The 20,525-nt window shown below is 39.3% G+C and overlaps 3 protein-coding genes across 4 annotated transcripts in view; 1 reads left to right on the top strand and 2 right to left on the bottom strand.

The window, feature by feature from the left end:
• The window catches only part of LOC118411240 (tetratricopeptide repeat protein 7B-like), a 61,704-nt gene that overhangs the window by 19,532 nt on the left and 21,647 nt on the right, over positions 1-20,525 (top strand). The window lies entirely within an intron of this gene.
• Positions 993-2,903, bottom strand: LOC118411271. The gene is made up of 2 exons (XM_035813446.1): positions 2,459-2,903; positions 993-2,176 (listed from the first exon to the last, which is right to left on the bottom strand). Exons 1-2 carry the CDS (start codon positions 2,567-2,569, stop codon positions 1,055-1,057), a joined length of 1,233 nt encoding a protein of 410 aa, XP_035669339.1. The 5' UTR covers positions 2,570-2,903; the 3' UTR covers positions 993-1,054.
• Positions 15,005-17,935, bottom strand: LOC118411264. The gene is made up of 2 exons (XM_035813434.1): positions 17,764-17,935; positions 15,005-17,501 (listed from the first exon to the last, which is right to left on the bottom strand). The coding sequence occupies exon 2, from the start codon at positions 17,343-17,345 to the stop codon at positions 15,918-15,920; it is 1,428 nt and encodes a 475-aa protein (XP_035669327.1). The 5' UTR covers positions 17,346-17,501; positions 17,764-17,935; the 3' UTR covers positions 15,005-15,917.

Raw genomic sequence — 20,525 nt, 5'->3', positions numbered from 1 at the left:
CATTGTCTCCACATGTTCCTATCTAGCATGATCGAACGGAGCTCGCCGTTGATATAAACCATGTATAGTTTTAAGACAGTGTGGTTAGGCTTCTCCTAGCTGAAGTAGCCTTTTAGTTGACACCACATATGTACTGAATACAGGGTTAGGTACACATGTAGCACTGGAGAAGGTTACACCTGCACAACTACTTACCAGAGGACTAGTTGTTGTAAGGTATAAATGTATAGCTTAAAACATTGTTATCTAATACCTGATTCCTTGATTTGTATTGGGAAATGGCTACTAGAAGAAAATACCTTAGTTTTAAGTTGGTACAAAATGTAAATAATACCGGCATCACTGTCTTAAAGCCTTTTAATGTTTAGCCATATCCTCTATTATTGATAATTCACCAGGAAAGTTGAAAGTCACACAAACTGTACTGTACTTAAATTGCAGTTTATTTTTTAAAAAATCACACATACATGTATTACTGGCACTGTGCACAAAGATAGTTATTTGGCAGTGTAGATTTTTTTACTGACTAATTCATCTCACAAACACAATTTGCCTTGCTGACCAAATTTAACTTTAATATTTGTTTGCATCTTGGTCATACATAGTCTACAATACATATACATGTACTTTGTTTTAGTCAGTCACAATCATCTTTGACACAATAAGGTACAATGGATCCTGTTACACCTGGGTATTGTGTGTTCAGCACAAATTGTCATGTTCAATCAATGCAGTCCATTAATAAGATACATGTGTGTCAAAAAAATCAACAATTGGTAATGATACTGCATGTGTCAATATTGGCAACAGTTTCAACATAATCAGTAAGCTCAAACTAAAGGTGAATGGGTATAAGTTTGATGGTGTTTACATGTTTGTTTGTTACTTAACAGTCACTGTTACAAGGGTAGTTAGTTTAAATGATAGACGTCTTGTAGTCAACGTTTAGATTTTTGTACACGTAGCAACTTCAAATACCTCATTGGCAACTATTATACCTATTTCTTTCAGGACTGGTTAAGAAATCACACTGATTATAACACCATGATTATTTTTATGCTGGTAGAAGATGCCAGCCACAAGTACGTGTACGAGTTACCGCCTGCCTAAAAAGCTTGACAATGCTTTTTGCAATGTCAATGTAGTTTTTAAATTGTCCATGTATTGCCAAGTCTCTTGCTGCCTCAGCTTCCTTGAGGGCTTCTGGATATTGCTTGAACCTGTAACAGAGATGTGCCTTGGCCAGATGGTACAGAACCTCACATATACCACACAACGGCTCTCTGTCCTTCAGTGAAACAAGGATCTTTTGTGCCTCTTGGATGTTTTCTTCAGGGATACCATCTGTGATTCCTTGTTTGGTATCCTTTTCTGCTACCGATACCGAGCGCCAACATCTCAGCCGCAGGTAGACACGACCAATCAGGGCACACTGACGGATCCTGGTCCTCTTGTCTTGTAGTTGACCAGGGAACTCTTCCTCTTCATGACAGGAGTCATCGATACATGAAGCTCTCACAAAGGACTCTTCAGCATCTTTGATTAGCGCAGTCTGCTTGTAGCAATTCTGCTGCATATTGGCCATCTTGATGTAGAACCAGCCATGATTGATCCATAACCAGGCTCTTATGCATCCAACCTGCACCAGCTCTGTCGTCTGTAAGGCCACTGTTGTCAAACCAACACCCTGAAAGAGTTGGTCGCATTTCTCCTCCCTCAGATAGATGAGTGACTTGTAGTAATCTCGACGTAGCTCATGCTCAGTTCTGTTCTTGGTTTCGTTAAGAAGCATTGTTACATGATGCAATGCTTCATGTGCACTTGCCATTTTCCCCCCGTTGATGCAATTGATTGCAGCAGCGTTCCACAGTGCAGCACGGAAGTCGGGATCTGGGATAGCCTGAAACAGCCTATCAATGCTTCTCTTGCATTTCTTGAGCTCTCCATTTGCAGACAGCTGTCCCAGAAGGTCTAATGTCTTTCTGCACAGTTTCTGCCAATTGTTGTCCAGCCTTGCTGTACGTGGAAGTGGTTTCTCCACCACTTGAGGACATGTACACGTAGAAATGCTGATGTTACTAAAACTACCAGCACTGACACTAATGTTGCCATCTCCTTGAATATTTGTAACATTTACGGTTCCATTTGGGGTACTCTGCAATATCTTTTCACTGTCCTGAAAGTGAAAGGAATTGAACAATGCATAACATGTCACATACATTTTGCATGATATAATACAACATCTAACCAAGGAGGTTTTTCAACCTCCTTGATCTAACCATGCCAACTTCAATACTTTTATGACCATTTAGAATTTTTGGATAGTAACAGAGCACGTAGATGCTCATTTTCCATGACTAAAGATTAGTTACATTTTGCCTATGCCAAATGCCACAGTGCATATACGCAAATTTACACACACCACGTATATGTACATTGATTCCTCATGTTTATGTACCTGGTCTCTGCGGGCTATTTCCACCAGTATAATCACAACAACATACAAGAAAATAAACAGCAGTAGGATGATTGGAAAATCAGACCAAGAAATGTGCAGTTCAAGAAACATTTTTTTTCACAACGCAGACTGTTGTCTTCAATCCAATGTCCGGGTTACCTGGAAAGTCCCTCACGTCTTTGTTTAGCAAATCTAAACAGAATGGATCCATTATTTTCTAGGGGGTACAAGGTGGAGCAAAATTTTACATTTTACATGTTGCAAGAAAAACTCAACAGAAATACATTTTCTATGCAGGAATTACATTGTATAAATGTCAATTATTGTGGGAAAAACTAAAAGCACATCAAATTTTGTGGTTTTGTCACCTTAGTGGTCCTGTATTTACCCATACAGTTAATGTTCAATCCCATGAACTTTGAACTTTCTTACATGGTAGCATGATACAGTATGTTGGACGCCCGTTTGAGGCAGTTGACATGGTCGCGTAAAAAAAAGATTAAAAAATCACGGTGGCCCAAATCAGGCTGTCAAAGGTGCCCACGTAATCCCCACGAGTTGTTCTATCGCCTACAATACTCGTCTTGATTCAAATATTATTTCGGGACGAGATTTGAAGAGTCAAAGTTAGCCTTCAAACTGGCTCTTTATGCCTGTTTTCGGCCTCGATTTCGCACTGCATGGGGGTTTCCGTGCAACCGATTACGATCATATACTTCCGGGTCGTACGAGTGAGGTCATTGAACGCGGGTCACCAGGTATCTTGACGGTCTCAGTCTGCGCTTGGTTCGGTAGAGGAGGATTCAAGTCAGGCTTACGCATATTGTTAAATTAGGTTTGTTAAGGGACTCTTGGCGAAAGTATGTTTGAACTTGCAGAACGTTTTTTTAAGTTTGTGTTTGTTCGTATCGTCTCGGCCCACGTTGCGAATCTGCAACGGTTGTAAGGTCCCATCCGAACGAACTATTAACTGGCATTCTCGTAGACATCAGGAGACAAACTGTGTTAATTTGAATAACACATTTATAGAACAGTGCTGTAAGAAGTGTATACAGGGAACTAATAGCGGAAAACGTGTTCGGGAGACCTCCTTGGGGAGACAAACTGTGTCAATTTGAATGACACACTTACATAATATAAGCGCCGTAAGAACTGTATGTAGCTTAACTAATAGCGATAAACGTGTTTAGGAGACAAACTATGTCAATTTGAATGGCGCACTTACATCATAGCGCCGTAAGAACTGTATGTAACTAACAAATAGCGAGAAACGTGTTCAGGAGACAAAATGTGTCACTTTGAATGACACATTTATAGAACAACGATGTTAGACCTGTATATAGCTATTAAGTAATCGCGGAAAACGTATTCAGGTGTCAAACTGTGTCAATTTGAATGACACACTTATAGAACAAAGCTAAAAGAACTGTATATAGCTAACTAATAGCGGAAAACGTGTTCAGGAGTCAAACTGTGTCAATTTGAATGACACACTTACATGATAGTGCCGTAAGAACTGTATATAGCTAACTAGGAGCGAAAAACATGTTCAGGAGACAAACTGTGCCAATTTGAATGACACAATGCATTATAGAATAGCGCTGTAAGAACTGTATATAGTTAACTTGAAGCGGAATGCGTGTTCAAGTGTCAATCTGTGTCAATTTGAATGACACACTTGTAGACAGCGCCCAAAGAACTGTATATAGCAAACTAATAGCGAAAACGTATTCAGGAGACAAACTGTGTCAATTTGAATGACACACTTATAGAATAAAGCTGAATGAACTGTATACAGCTAACTAATAGCGAAAAACGTGTTCAGGAGACAAACTGTGTCAATTTGAATGATGCATTCATAGAACAGCGCTGTAAAAAAACTGTATATAGGTAACTTAAAGTGCAATGCGTGTTCAGGAGTCCAACTGTGTCACTTTGAATGACACACTTATAGAACAAAGCTGAAATGTATATAGCTAACTAATAGCGAAAAACGTGTTCAGGAGTCCAACTGTGTCAATTTGAATGACACACTTACATAATGTTGCCGTAAGAATTGTATATAGCTAACCAATAGCGAAAAACGTGTTCAGGAGACAAACTGCGTCAATTTGAATGACACAATGCATTATAGAATAGCGCTGTAAGAACTGTATATAGGTAACTTAAAGCGGAATGCGTGTTCAAATGTCAAACTGTGTCAATTTGAATGACACACTTATAGAACAAAGCTAAAAGAACTGTATACAGCTAACTAATAGCGGAAAACGTGTTCAGGAGTCAAACTGTGTCAATTTGAATGACACATTTACATAATAGTGCCGTAAGAACTGTATATAGCTAACTAATAGCGTAAACGTGTTCAGGAGACAAACTATGTCAATTTGAATGACACACTGACATAATAGCGCCGTAAGAACTGTGTATAGCTCAATAATAGCGAGAAACGTGTTCAGGACACAAAATGTGTCACTTTGAATGACACACTTTTTTTTATAGAACAGCAATGTAAGACCTGTATATAGCTAAGAAATCGCGGAAAACGTATTCAGGTGTCAAACTGTGCCAATTTGAATGACACACTTGCAGAACAAAGCTGAATGAACTGTATATAGCTAACAAAAAGCGAAAAAGGGTGTTCAGGAGTCAAACTGTGTCAATTTGAATGACACACTTACATAATAGCGCCGTAAGAACTGAATATATCTAACTAATAGCAAAATACGTGTTCAGGAGACAAACTGTGTCAATTTGAATGACACACTTATATAATGGCGTAGTAAGAACTGTATATAGCTAACTTAAAGCGGAATATTAATGCGTGTTCAGAAGTCAAACTGTGTCAATATGAATGACACACTTACATAATAGCGCGGTTCAGGCAGCGCTTTTCTGCAAGTGTGTCAGACAAGTTCTAAGGTCCCTTCTTACGAACTAAATGGCGTTTCTTCGTATATATGACTTTAGATGCGGTTATTTCATATCAATTAACAACTGATTACTGGAGTTTGGACCATGGTAGGGTTTAAAGTAACTGAAATACTAACTTGTTCAAGTAAACTGTCAAATCTAGTACTGCGCTGTCTGAGCTGAAAACTGTGTCAATCGTATGACACACTTTTGAAACGCATAATAACTATCTTATGACGGAAAACTCGCTCTGCCGAAAACTTTTTGAATCGAATGATTATACGATTTAGGTATATCTATTCAGTTTGTTAGTTTGTCACATTAATTGACACAATAGTTTATAACAGAAAACTTTGTCAGGAGGACGGCTTTGCAATTAATAACCGAGTGGTAAACAGTATAAAACTGCCTCATGACGGAAACTTTGGTGGACAACTGTCACTGATAGTATGGCACACTAGTGCGATGATTAAACAGTATTAAACTGATGGAAGACTTGGTCGGGACGACAACTGTGTCAATTAACAAGTTTTTTAAAACTTATTAAAATTTCACAAAACGGAAAACCCTCACGGTCAGGACGATAACTGTATCAAATGACAGAAAACCTTGTCAGGAGGACAACTGTTATTTCATATGACACACTATGAAACACGATGTGAAATCAGTGTAAAATTGTCTTGATGGCGGACGACTTTTTCAGGAGGGAAATTGTGTGAATTTGTCTGACACCTTTGTAAGCGATGTTTGAACCGTGTCTTAAAAATGGAAAAGGTTTTTCCGGGGGACAACTGTGTCAATTTATATCACCCACAATGAGAAAAGCGCTGTTTAACGTGTGTAAAATTGATCACGGAAAAAGTTTGACAGTAAAGAATTTGTGTCAATTTATATGACACACTGGTAAAAAGTGTACTTTGGGCTGTACCTAACAACTTTATTGCTGAAAACGTAGTCAAAAGCACAGCTGTGTCGATTTGTTTCGACACATTTGTAGAATAGCGCCGAACGTATAGTATACAAATGTATGACTAAATCTTAACGGCTAATGTGTTCAGGACACAAAACTGTGTCAATTTGTATGACACACCTAAAGAAAAGCGCTGTAAGAACTGCATATAACCATTTTACAACAGAAAACTTCGTTAGGAGGGCAACTGTGTCAATTCATATGACACACAAGTAAAGTAAAGCGATAATTAAATAGTATGATCATCTGATTGAAAAAGTTTTTGTTAGAGCAAGCTTTGGTCAAAATAAATTTACCTCGCTGTTCTATGAATGTGTCATTCACAGACACATTTTGTATCCTTAACACGTTTTTTTTTAAATTGGTTAGCTATGTAACGTTACTGTTTTTACGGCGCTATAATGTGAGTATGTCATGCAAATTGACACAGTTTGTCCCCTGAACACGTTTTCCGCTATATACAGTTCTTACAGCACTTTTCTATAAATCTGTCATTCAAATTGACACAGGTAGTCTACTGAATACACTTTTCGCTTTAAGTTAGTTATATACTGTTTTAACGGCGCTATTCTGTAAGTGTGTCATTCAAATTGACACAGCTTGTCTCCTGAACACGTTTTTCGATATTAGTTTGCTATATAAAGTTCTTACAGTACTGTTCTATAATGTGTCATTCAAATTGACACAGTTTGTCTCTTGAACACGTTGCGCTGTTAGTTAAATATATATACATGTTCTAACCGTGCCTATTCTATAGGTGTGTCATTCAAATCGACACAGGTAGTCTTCTGAACTCACTTTATGCTTTAAGTTAGCTATATACAGTTTTTTGGCGCTATTCTGTAAGTGTGTCATTAAAATTGACACAGTTTCTCTTCTGAACACTACACTTCGCTACGAGTTAGCTATGTACATTTCTTATTGCGCTGCCTGTGAGTGTGTCATTCAAATTGACACAGTTTGTCTCCTGAACACTTTTTCCGCTATTAGTTTGCTATATACAGTTCTTATTGCACTATCTGCAAGTGTGTCATTCAAATTGACACAGTTTCTCTTCTGAACACTACACTTCGCTATGAGTTAGCTATGTACATTTCTTATTGCACTATCTGCAAGTGTGTCATTCAAATTGACACAGTTTCTCTTCTGAACACTACACTTCGCTATGAGTTAGCTATGTACAGTTCTTATTGCGCTATCTGCAAGTGTGTCATTCAAATTGACACAGTTTGTCTTCTGAACACTTTTTCCGCTATTAGGTTGCTATATACAGTTCTTATTGCGCTATCTGCAAGTGTGTCATTCAAATTGACACAGCTTGTGTCCTGAACACTTTTTACGCTATTAGTTTGCTATATACAGTTCTTATTGCGCTATCTGCAAGTGTGTCATTCAAATTGACACAGTTTGTCTCCTGAACACGTTACACTTCGCTATGAGTTAGCTATGTACATTTCTTATTGCGCTATCAGCAAGTGTGTCATTCAAATTGACACAGTTTGTCTCCTGAACACTTTTTACGCTATTAGTTTGCTATATACAGTTCTTATTGCGCTACCTGTAAGTGTGTCATTCAAATCGACACAGTTTGTCTCCTGAACGCTTTTTCCGCTAGGAGTTAGCTATGTACAGTTCTTATTGCGCTATCTGCAAGTGTGTCATTCAAATTGACACAGTTTGTCTTCTGAACACGTTTTGCGCTATTACAATTGTAGCTACATAACGTTATAGTTCTTACTGTTCTGTAAGTCTGTCATTCAAATGGACACAGTTTCTCTTCTGAACACGTTTTTCGCTATTTGTTAGCTATATACACTTAATGCAGCGCACAACGGTCCTTTAGATGTGTCATTCAAATTGACACAGTTTGTCTTCTGAACACGTTTTCCGCTACAAGTTAGCTATACAACGTTACAATTCTTACGGCGCTATTTTTTGTGTCATTCAAATTGGCACAGTTTCTCTTCTGAACACGTTTTTCGCTATTAATTAGCTATATACTGTTCTAATCTTAGTTCATCCCTCAGCCAGGCGCGAGCAATGTATCTAATATCTTCAACAGTTAACAGTCAGATGCCGTGAAAAGCCCTCGTCGGGTAACGTTACCTACAGTTCACTTTACCCACGACGCAACCTATTGGAATAACACCTTACAGATCATAGTGCTGTCTTATACTTCAAAGACATTTCAATATTACTTCGTAAAAACGCTGACAGCACCATCAAAAGTACTTGTGTACACTACCGAGTGAGGTCGCGAGTGACTGCCGCAACGGTATAGCGTGACCCGGAAACAGTTGAACCTCGCCCACTAAGCGGACACCCCGAAACCCCCATACGGTGCGTATTTCGGCTTGAAGACAATGGCGAAACCATAGGAAAAAGCTGTCGAAAATCGGTCAACTTTGACATCAAATATATACTTTCTCGTAAAAGTCCATCGCTTGAGATTCACAAGGCAGATAGAACAACTCGTGGGGATTACGAGGACGCCTTTGACAGCCTGATTGAGCCCACCGCAATTTTTTAATCTTTTTTTTACGTGACCATGTCAAGTGCCTCAAACGGGCGTCCAACACAGTACAGGGGGCAGCAGGTGGTGACGTGTACCTTTTCTTCAAATTAGATTCCAAACAGTTGAAGTCAACAAAACATAAAATGAAGCATTTATGTCAATAGAAATATCATTGTTAGTTTGCACTGCTGTTGAGGTTATGTGATGTAGCTCTGAAAAATATAGTAGTTTCACTTTCATTTTTGTAATATTTTTCTTTTATATGTACATTTAGCTCTGAAAAATATAGTAGTTTCACTTTCATTTTTGTAATATTTTTCTTTTATAGGGAGGCTTAGATATCTATCAAACACGAATACATTTTACAGTTTGTCTGCTTTATCATTTATAACTCCCAGAGACCCCTGAGCAGGTAGTTGTGATGTTTAAGGACCCAAAGTGCAAATACTGCCTAAGGCAATGAAAAGCATATAATTAAACACAACATAGAACCTGATGATAGTAATGATTGAAGCTCACTGCAGCTGTGTGCAGTTTGGCAAGACTAAATGTTGGAGCTGGATAAATTTGCCATAAAATAGTTAACCAAATGTCTGATAGTACAACATACAGTTATTTCTTCAGACTGTAGAATGAAAATGCATATTAGTGGTGGCATAATATCATGGTCATAACTGAAAAAAACACAAAAATAAATTCTGAACATATTTTTCTAACTTTGCAAGAATTTTTATTCAAGAATGACAACCAGTAATTCATGCATTTGTTGATAACCATGTAACAGAGTAGACTTACATTTGTAAACCTTGTGGTGAGTTCAGTACAATTGTCATGCAATTAAGTTCTTCTGTTCAGTTCAGTTCCCTGCATACATGTTGGGTAACCAAATGACAACACCCAGCATTTAGATGCAGGGTCAGTTCATGCTATATGGTAATAGATAACCAGATACTAGATAATAATTATAGCTAACTGATGTACATGTACATGTATTTGTATGTCTAAATCTTTTTCCTACTTTATTTTTAAGATTAGAAACATGTAGTGGAGTAGACCTCAAATAGCAACAAATTTCTGTCCATTTTTTTTAACCTGGAATAGATACTTCACAGCAAACATACATGTATGATAGATGAGATGTATATATATATATATATATACAGTCATATATTATTATATATTCTTGAAAGGCTGAATTGAAAGTATTTGTGTACAATTATCTAAAAATAGAAAGACTTTATACTATCATATACTAGTACATGTGTACGTTATGGATGTAATAATTTCAGTTTTCACCCCTACACTGCCGGTATAGTGGTTCAGGTCTTCCTTATGATTGTGCCTTAAAGGTCTACTACGCAGTTATTTGCGCTTCAAACTGAAAACAAAAAAATCTATTTTCCGGCTATTTCTTTATATAGTTAGTTGAATCAAGCCTACCACGTTACGGAACACTATTCAAGGCATGTCAGGAGTCGATATTTTCCCCGTGCGAGCGCGTTTGAAAACCTAGGAATCTGCACGCCCGCGCTGGGTTTCAGCCATTTTGTTTCTTCACCGACGAAATCCGAGTTGTCCCGAGTCTGCCCGAGCCTACCCGGAGATTGGTCACGTGGTTCACCGTGACCTTTCGCACGCACCCGGAACTCACCGGAGATTCCCGACCAAGAACCGTTGATAATTGATTCTTGTTTGAATTCTCACCAGTGCCTAACTAGGGGGGTCAACAAGTTACAGTGCGCGTAGGATGAAATGTTTGTAGGCTAATTCTCTACGTTGCAAACGTGAAATAATGACACAAAATTGTCAAAAAGTGGCAAAAAGTAGTAGTAAATCTGAGATTTCTTAGTTCTAGAATATTTCAAATTTGAGCGCAAATAACTGCGTAGTAGACCTTTAAGCCATGTGGTAATTGGATACCGTCAAGCAGATGTTGTCCTCGTCGGAATATGCCATCTCGTTCTGGCTTTGCGTTTCCAGTATTGAGGTTGGTTTGAACATTTTGCGCGGTTGATAGTCATATGCATTTTATGGTTAGAACGTGTTTGATCCTTGGGATCTTTTTTTTCGCGGTAGCTGTTTTCATTATCGATGTAATAATTTGAGAAATCACCCCTATTTCCTTGGTATTGTGGAACAGCTGGCCTATAGACGATGGGGTTTGGCAATTACTTATCTCCAAGCAGATATGGGGTTATGTTATGTCCACAGCTGTCGCTGACCCACTTTTTAAAATGGTGTGCATCTCAGGTATCCATTGTAAAGCTGTGTTGTTGTTTTCATTTGGTGTCGTTCGATTGAGACGCTGATTTCTCTGTTAATGCGTACAGGACTGTGTTTTTAATTTGGCAGTAATAGGTATGTTAGCTTTTAAGTAAGTTTTTGGTATTAACTGATGTGATGTGTTCTGTATGCAATATTAACACCGAGTCATACACCACAGAAAACATCACAACCAACATAAACCATAATTAGGTCACAGAGTATGTTACCTACGGTCACTTGTTAATTTTGTTTTTGCAGTCAATTCAATTAAGGGATCTTTTAAAGGATCTTTAAGACTGGGCGGTCTGCAAGCTGGTTCCATACTACTGTGGCTCTGTAACAAAAAGTCATCAAAGATCCAAACTGTATGTGTATCTCAAACATAGTCCTGTACCACCTACTGGTCCCTTGACCTGCAGTCCTGTAAATACATGCAAATGCTGTCTGCAAACTTAGCATACCTTCCAAGAGAATGCTCAGTGGCAAAAGCTTTGGCTTCACGGGCCAAGTCATAGGCTAGAGGGTAACTACCCAACCTGTACTGCAGGAAGGTTTTAGCAATCATCAACCGACACTTGGCTGAATTACACTTACAAAGAGTCTCCTCTTTGTCCAGTGAGTCAATCACATTCTTGGCCTTCATTATGTCATCCATAGAGACAGTGGAGATTCCCAACTTAAGGTTGTCAACTGATACCCAACAACCAAGATACAGTAGGGCAAGACCAATCTTTGCAAACAGAGGCACTCGTGACTGTGAGTGTAGCATGTGTTTGGGGTGCTCACGTTCTGCATGCTCAATGGCGTGCTGGTATTCTTTCTCTGCTCTCTTCAAAAGATCCCGTCTGACCTCATCGTTATCTTGACCTGCAGCGATCTGAGTCACAAACCAGGCATGGTTCAGGTGTGGATATGCTGTGATACAGCCAGGTGGTACTGTGTCTGAGGCAGCGGTTTTAAGTGCATTCTCTGCCAGGATAATTCCTCCTTCAAGATTCCCCGCCCGTAGCTGTGCAAGAGCCGTTAGATGGCTCAACCAAAGGCTAAGCTGTACCTCATGAACAGGTGTTGCCTTTGAGAGGAATGCCTTAGCTCCATGAAGAAGAGTATTTGCCTTCTCAAAATCCCCCTGGTAGATTGCAGTGAGACTAGCGGCCTGGCGAAGGGACACTTGAGTGTCTGGATCTGTCTCTGTTTTCATCAACTTATGAAGGATGATGAAACAGCCTTGTGTATTTCCCTCTGCAGACATCTCTGTCGCAAGTTCAATGAAATAAGAACAATTTTTGCTCTGCCCGAGGGGTTTACCAACAGGTTTGGGCACAACTGGGACAAGTGCTCTTCTCTCCTCAAGTTGACGATGTGATTGTGAATCTTGAGAAGGCCCGTGTTGTATATGCTCTTGTCTTCCAGTGGGGCGGTCCTCCTCTGGTACATAATGAGGGCATGTGAAGTTGAATGACAGTGTACAATTATCGCCAGTATTAACAGTTATGTTACCATCCCCATGATTAGTTGTTAGGTTGACGGTTTCAGCTGGGGTACTCTGGAAGCAAAAATTTAACTGTTTTCAAAGGCCCTTGGTTACGGGGAATCCCTGATGCAAAAAGCAAGTTGCAAAAGAAAACAAAAACATCGGATCATGGCTTCAATTTTTTGTATAATATACAATGTAAGTATCCAAGGCAAAGCAAAACAGATTTCCTAATAACATCAGTTCATTTTGTGTTGGGAGGGAAAGGTAGTGAAATACCCTACATTAATGTTGACTTTCCAGTTTCTAATAAAAAACATGTCAAACAGACTTTCCCTGTACATCTAAAAACATGTTTGTACATAGTTAAATTATGATACAAAGGATTACAAAGGGGATTTCCCTAAGCTTGTGACGCATGTAAAATTGTACCTTAAAATTTTGCTTAACTGAGAGGTATCTAGTAGTTTATCCTTCCATCTGTAGGTCACTGGTATTCCCAATTTACTGGTTCCAGAACAAACGTAATAAACTTACATCCTTACTTAGAGTATCAATTCTAAATTGTAATGGATATGGTACCAGATACTCTTCAACAAGGTGGACATCATGTCTACAAAGCAGAGTTTGTTTAATACATGCCAAGTACCTGTTGCCTGTGCTGTTTGGCCATCAGAATCAGCTGGAAATTTCAGGATGTCTGCTACCACAGTCTGGTGCAAAGTCCCATACAGCTGATGTTCCAGAGAGATTTCACACACCACTATATATTACTCAACTCCACAAGCAATTTTGTGTACAGTAAATGCACAGTTTCAATGCGTTCTGTATGCATCACTAAACTTCCCCTGTTGGTTTAAAAATAATGTTAAGTGGGATTCCCCTCTGTCACATGACTGTGAGTCATACATTCTGAAACAAAACAAAAACACCACAACTTTTGTTGTTAGCCACATTGCTACTCTGTAATGCATCAAAACAAGGTATCACATCTGCCTTCACATGTACATTTTATTCCATAGCTAATCATCATCTTGCATGTGATGTGGGGTCTTTAAAAACAAACTTTCTAACTAAAGATAACTAATCATACCCTTTGTGTCGATAGCAGCCATGTTTTGTTCTAAATTGGTTAGCAACTGAGGGTAATAAAGGACTTGTAAACTTATTACAATTCATATCTATGAAACATTGCTAACAATCAAAATTTGATAGAACTGTAGGTATAGAAAGTTGTTTCTTGAGAGTGCGTCTCCTTCTTAAATATATGTGCAGCAGTGAGTCATTGTTTTGCACCAATTTTAGCCAAGGTGACTTAGTATTGGAAAGTCCCTGCGTGAGTCCTTTATTTGCAAACAGAACCATTTAGTACCATTTCCAGGGGTGTATAGTGAAGCAAAATACAATCATCTACTTTCCTAAGAAAATCATGATTGTCTTTGATTATTTGATACAGGGACTACATACATGTAGTAGGGTCATTCATGTTTTGATAAATTAGGATTCAAATGCAAAATATTTATATTACTCAATATACTTGACCTTACCTGTAAAGCTGTCCATAATTGGTATGGTCCATGAGCTTTGATCTTTGCAGGGCGGGGCGGATCTAATAGCAACCGACTTGTACACGTGTACTAAGCAGACTGGAACTAACTTGTACACGTGTACTAAGCAGACTTTACCTGTTGGTAATTATACAAACATTGCATCATGATTACATCTGGGATTGAAGGCAATCTAGCTTAGTTTCTCAGAAGTGCCTTGAAGATTCAGAGACTCAGATTGAAATTGGACAGTCAAGATGTAGATGGAAAATATCACTGCAAACTTAACTGTCACTTTCAGCCACTTACAGTTACTAAATGGACAGGACAGTCTCATAAATTTAGCAGGGTGAAGTTCTAGCAGGCACAGTAGTAAAGTTAAATACAATGATCACTGCATTAACATAATTGTTTCATGGGGATGTATACTTAGCTGGAGGAGGGGCATTGTTTTAAGTTTGCAGTTGGCTGAGGACTAGAGTATTACAACAGACATTTTGTATATTTTTGCAGTGTCATGATTATTCATTAAGAGATCAAGATTTCAAGATTTGCAGTATTTTACAAACAGTACATCATGTAGATAAGAATGACGTAAAAAATTCATATGTGAGTTAACACATCCAACAAGGATTTACCCCCCAAGGACAGTGCAATTCATAGAATTTTTTATAATGAGTCATGCCAGAAATAGCAAAATTAACAGAAGACAATTGAAAACTTAATACTTGTAATGTTGTACGCATACGTTTTCTGGTACATCATAGTATATATAACTACCTTAACATCAAAAAAGGACAAAAAATTCAGCTGATTAACATTATTAATATGACAAACACTGATCATCAGTTTTAATGCTATTTAATTCAACTTTTTAATATGCATGTGACTACTTGACATAGTCATTGCAATATTAACACTTCATCTTGCTATATTCTAAATTGATTGTAATATTACAACCATAAGCTGTTTATAACAAACCTTAAGAACAAGTTTCTTATATGTTACTTTGAGGTTTATTACTAAACAACTGTAACATGCAGTCACTAATGTTAGCTTTGGACAATACATAGTATTGTATACTTGAATCTGTAATCTCTTTGAGTATTTCCTTGTAGAAATGTGCTCATTTTCATCACTGGTGAGTTCTTAGAGTCACAGCCTAGAATTCTGTGAGCATGCTTAGCTTAGTCTACAGTTCTTACATAATTACAATACATCTAAAGCCAAGTGTTCTAAGGTGCAAACATACAAATTTGTCGCTCAACGTAACAGTACTAGTACCTTTAACTAGTGTCAAACAGTGACAAGTCATAATTAGTCATGTATTGTCATACTTTAGGTAGAATAATCTTTCAGTCTCTGACCAAAATTGGACCCAATGTTATCCTTTTGAACTACAAGAGTGATTATGAAAAAGGCTGTGTTTAGTTACAACTCAACAGTTCAAAGTGACATACTGTAAAGTATGCCACAGCTTTGATGATGTTTTTCTAGTAGTTAATCATTACTGGACCCAAAGTGAAAGGTGTTGACTCTATTAACCCTACTTTAACATGACTCATGGCTACTCCAAATATTTGGATAACAGATTTGAAATGTTCCTATTATGTAAATGCAGATACTCCTGTGTTTTTTTCAAAACTATCATACAAAAAATGTATTTGAACAATCAAGAAAGGCTATGACTTTAATCACCCTTGAAAGTTTCCAAAGCCAGTGAAAAGGTTTTTTTCAATGACAAATGAAATGCATCGTCTTACTATAGAATGCTTGTTTCATGCCACCCGGCGCTCAAAATGCTTGACAATGCTGTCAGCAAAGCCATGGTATTGCTTGAAGGACCCCTTTGCTGCCAAGTGCCTTGCCTTTTTTGCTTCCTTCAGACCATCTTGGTACTTATTCAACCTGTAACACAGATGTGCATTTGCAAGATGGTACAGGACCATACATATTGCACACAAGGGCTCTCCCTTATCCGGATCCAGTGAGGCTAGCACCTTCCGTGCTTTTGCAACGTCCTTTCCTGTGATCTTGTTCCCTGGTTTGGTACAGCTTCCATCTACTGAGCGCCAACATCTCAGGAGCAGATACACCTGACCAATCAGGGCAAACTGGCGGATCCTGGATTTGTTGTCTTGCAGCTGGCCAGGAAATTCGCGGTCAGAGTACTCGATGGCCCTCCTAAATGAAGCAGTGGCAACACTGACTAGATTAGGCTGCTTGTGAGGATCCTGCTCCTGTATGGTCCTCTTGGTGTAGAACCAGCCGTGGTTGATCAGAATCCAGGCTGCCATGCATCCAGCTTGCAGGTGCTCTGTTTTGCATAAGGCCCTTGTGGTCAAGCGTTCGCCTTCAACGTATTTGTTTTCCCTCAGGTATATCAGGGACTGGAAGTGGTCTCGAGCAAGTTCATGCTCAATGCTGTTCTCAGTCTGATCCAGGAGACTCATAACATTGCTCAAGGCTTCACCTGCACGTTCCATATCTCCTGCATTGATGCAATTGTTGGCAGTGGCCACCCACAGGACAGCTTGGTAGTCTGGATCTTTCGTATGTTGGAAGAATCGACCGATTTTCTCATTGCATTCGTCAAACATTGCATTGGCTGATAGCTGATTCAATCCGTCCAGAATCCATCTGCACGTTCTCTGCTTCGGAGTGTCAAGTCTTTCTGCACGACTCAAAGGTTTCTCCACAGTCATGCTGCTTACCATTACAACTGTAGCATTATTTCCTGTATTGATGATAGTATTGTGGTTTCCTTGTGATGTCACTTTGTTTTCAACAGTGTGGCCCAGTGACTTTCTGTGCTTGATCTGCTTCTTTATGCAGTTGGATCTTGCTGTGTGTAGATATGGTTTCTTTATGACATACTTCACAGGGACTTTAACGTTGTCTGACTGAGCAGTTTTACCTTTGGGTCCCATGCTGATTATCTTATTATGACGTTCTCGTGATGTCATTTTGTTAATAACGCCCGGCAACTTTCTGAACCTGATTGGCTTCTTGTTAGGCGTTGTGGGAGGTGAAAGTGGTTTCTTCATTCCATCAAGGAGCTCCTTGATTACATATGGCACAGATATGTATACATGGTCCACCTGCACAATTTTGCCATTGTGCCCAGTATTGATTATTTTGTTATGATCGCCTTGACATTCCACTTTATTTGTGACTTGGCTTGAAGAAGAACGTTGATTTTCCATGACGATTGTGGTTGTTGAGCCTTGCAGTATGTGCAGTACAACATGTATGCTAAAACTGTAACCTGAGCACTGACAATGGTGCTGCAATCCCCTGAGTATCTGTAAGTATCTATTGTTCCATGTAGTTGGGATAATCTGCAATATCTTTTCTTTTTTCTGAAAGTGAAAGGAATGGAACATTGTGAAACAGGTTCATATACTCATGGATTGGTTGATATAACCACTTGATTCAATGTACATCTGTTATGTAACAGCACCTAGTACGTAAATACTTTGGGGAATTGTTAGGATAGTGATACATGTACAACTGTTACAGATGCTGTACATGCTAATTGTTGATGACACAGGAAGGCTCAAATTTACCCAATGCCACAGTACATGTACACAATGTACATGCACAATGTATATGTTTACTAACCTGATGTCTATGGGCTGTTTCCACCTCAGCAAAATACACAGATGAAAAAGAAGAGCTACAATATGACCACTGCAAAGTTAGACTGAGAAATACTGAGACTGTTGTTTTCACAATGCAGTTTTGAATAACATGTCCTGGTTACGGGGAAGTCCCTGACGTCATTCTTAATTAAACAGAGCAAGACAGAATAGATCATTGATTTTGACACAAATTCATCTGCCATGTAGGGGTTACAAATGGCAATTGTTTTAAATGGAACTAAAAACAATTATGTATGGTGTTATTTCACCTTTTTAGTGATCTTGATTGTACCGATAAAGTTAAGTGTACTAACCTAATGAACTTTGAACTTTCATACATGGTATCTTTTGGTTGCACCTATACAGGCAAATATTTACCTTTTCTGCAAACCAGATTTAAAAGCAGAACAAAACTGAATGAGACATTTCTGGCTTGTAGAAATAGCACAGTGATTTACACCAGGTGCCACACAAGTTACATATTAAATTCAAAAAGCTATAAGAAAATAAAGGGCTAATCTATATATAGCTAAGGGACTGGTCGATATTTAGCGGGGGGGGAGGGCCGGTCGTCTGAGGGGGGAGGGCCTAGGAAAAATATTTTGAGCCAGGGGGAGGGCCTAGGAAAAATATTTTGAGCGGGGGGAGGGCCTAGGAATTTATTTTTTTGCTCGGACTATCAGTGAAATTCGTTCGTCAAAATGCCGGAAATGCCGTTTCAGAGGGTCAAGATTTCAAAATTTCCCCGGGTCTCCACAAGCTTGAGACGGCTCGCGCCCGACTTCGGCGCCCGGCAAGGCAAAAAAGTTGGTGGCTTCGACGGTCAACATGCTGAAAATTCGCTCAGTAATATTTTGCTGCCGCGCCTTTCACTCTACCCCTGTTAAGCACCGCTACGACGTTGTAAAAATATCGATGTTACAGTAATATTTACCGTTGTAACGCTGGTAAATATCAGTCAAATTTGTTTACCTTTCTGTTGAAGCAGGCGCGGTAGAAACATGAAGCCGAAGTTCATACCGGACGTGGTAGACTATTCTCAGTGTAGAACATACATGCTATAATAAGTTCTCGAAAATGTTACCAAAATGCGACGTAAAAATGTTCCGGTTTGCAATGCCACCATTCAGTCACGGTGACAAAATTCAGCGCATATCTTGCCAACAGTATGTGCACCAACACATGTTGGTATTTTCCTCAGATTTTACCGAAGAAAATGACAGGAAAAAGCCTATTTTCTTTCATAATTTTGAACGCTCTGGAAGATGACTGATGACAAAGTGCACGTGCTGTGTCTGTGAAACCGAACAGTGAGACTTGTAAATGCAGCATTCAACTATCATAATTATCAAACGCACGCAGTACAAGACGTGCCCAACCCGATTCGCATGTGGGAAATGTTGTTATACGTGTCGTTACCATGACAACAGCCTTGGCTGCAGTCTTTAGATGTACCGATTAGACAGGGCTTGCCACTTTGTGCGAAAAATCGAATTAACTTGCGACCAATCACAGTCAGCAGCGGCTCCAACAAAGGCGGTAACATTACGTCAATCAAGAAGAGGCACGAAACTTTGCGAATAACCCGAGAATGTTTGGGACTGGATAACATACACAAGTATCTCGCTAAGGCGTCGACCTGTCAAGAAGTGGACGACGCGGAAACTATTGCTTCTATGTTGAGGGACAAAGACAAGGGGCAGCGGTGCAGTCAGGGCTGACACCGATCGCGAGGAAACGACGTGAGGGTCGCGGTGGACGGCTCGACTGTCGAGTCCGTCTCAAATCCAAGGAAAATGGCGCAAGAGGCGGCAGTGGCTTCGTCACGACATCGGAGACGAGTGGTGTGTGACGTCTGTTTACAGTTTGCAGCAGGAGAAAAACATTTGTCAATAGTTTTTAAACTTTGAAAATAGAAAGCGTGACTACTGAGAAAAGAATCTGAACTAACGTGTCGGATTCGTAATAAATTTCCCGTCAAATGCATTTTAAATCGTACAAGGTCCGGGTGATTCCGATCGGAGTTTACAGGCATTGCAAATTAGAATCGTGAATGATAGTGAATGTTACCGAATAAATAGTATCATAATAGTTCTTTTGTCATGTTTGTTCATTTGCCAGTACACCTAGACCACCAGTACAAATGGCTTTTTAATCTGGAAAGTTTCTTACGCGCCTTCAACAATAAAAGTGGCATAATAGACATAAAGTTAACATGTTGCTGCAACATCGTGCAGGCAAAATGTATGTTTGCATATTGTAATGCATATTTTATTTCAAACCATCGCAATATTACAAGGTGCAGGGCGGGCACCGGTCATTTTTACCGACAAAATGGATGTACAAAAAGCGTGGCATTTTTAAAAGATCTCCCAAGTACAAGTCTGCGTTCTGACGCCCGTTGGGAGAGCTAGAGAGAGGCGACTGTGGAAAACGGGTCGGCGCCCCCCTCCCCACTACAGTTTTGGTTAGTCACATCGTGCTGACGTTTTTGTTGTCATTTTCCTCCGAGTAAACCGTCAGTTATTGCTACCACAGAACCAAGAAAAAGTCCAAAAGGTATGTAAATTGAAAATAGTCTCCGACAGGGCACAAGCCGCTCAGACCCCACGAGCTTGTAAAGGGGCGGGGCGCGCGTCGCGAAGCGGCGCAAATCTACTAGAAATCCAGGCACAAAATACTTTTGTGGTGTTGTTTGTACAGAGTGGCATTATTTATGAATATTGAAATAATAAAGTGGCC

Source organism: Branchiostoma floridae, chromosome 1, assembly GCF_000003815.2.
Source record: "Branchiostoma floridae strain S238N-H82 chromosome 1, Bfl_VNyyK, whole genome shotgun sequence".
NCBI classification, from domain to species: Eukaryota; Metazoa; Chordata; class Leptocardii; order Amphioxiformes; family Branchiostomatidae; genus Branchiostoma; species Branchiostoma floridae.
This window is presented reverse-complemented; position numbering and strand designations above follow the sequence as displayed.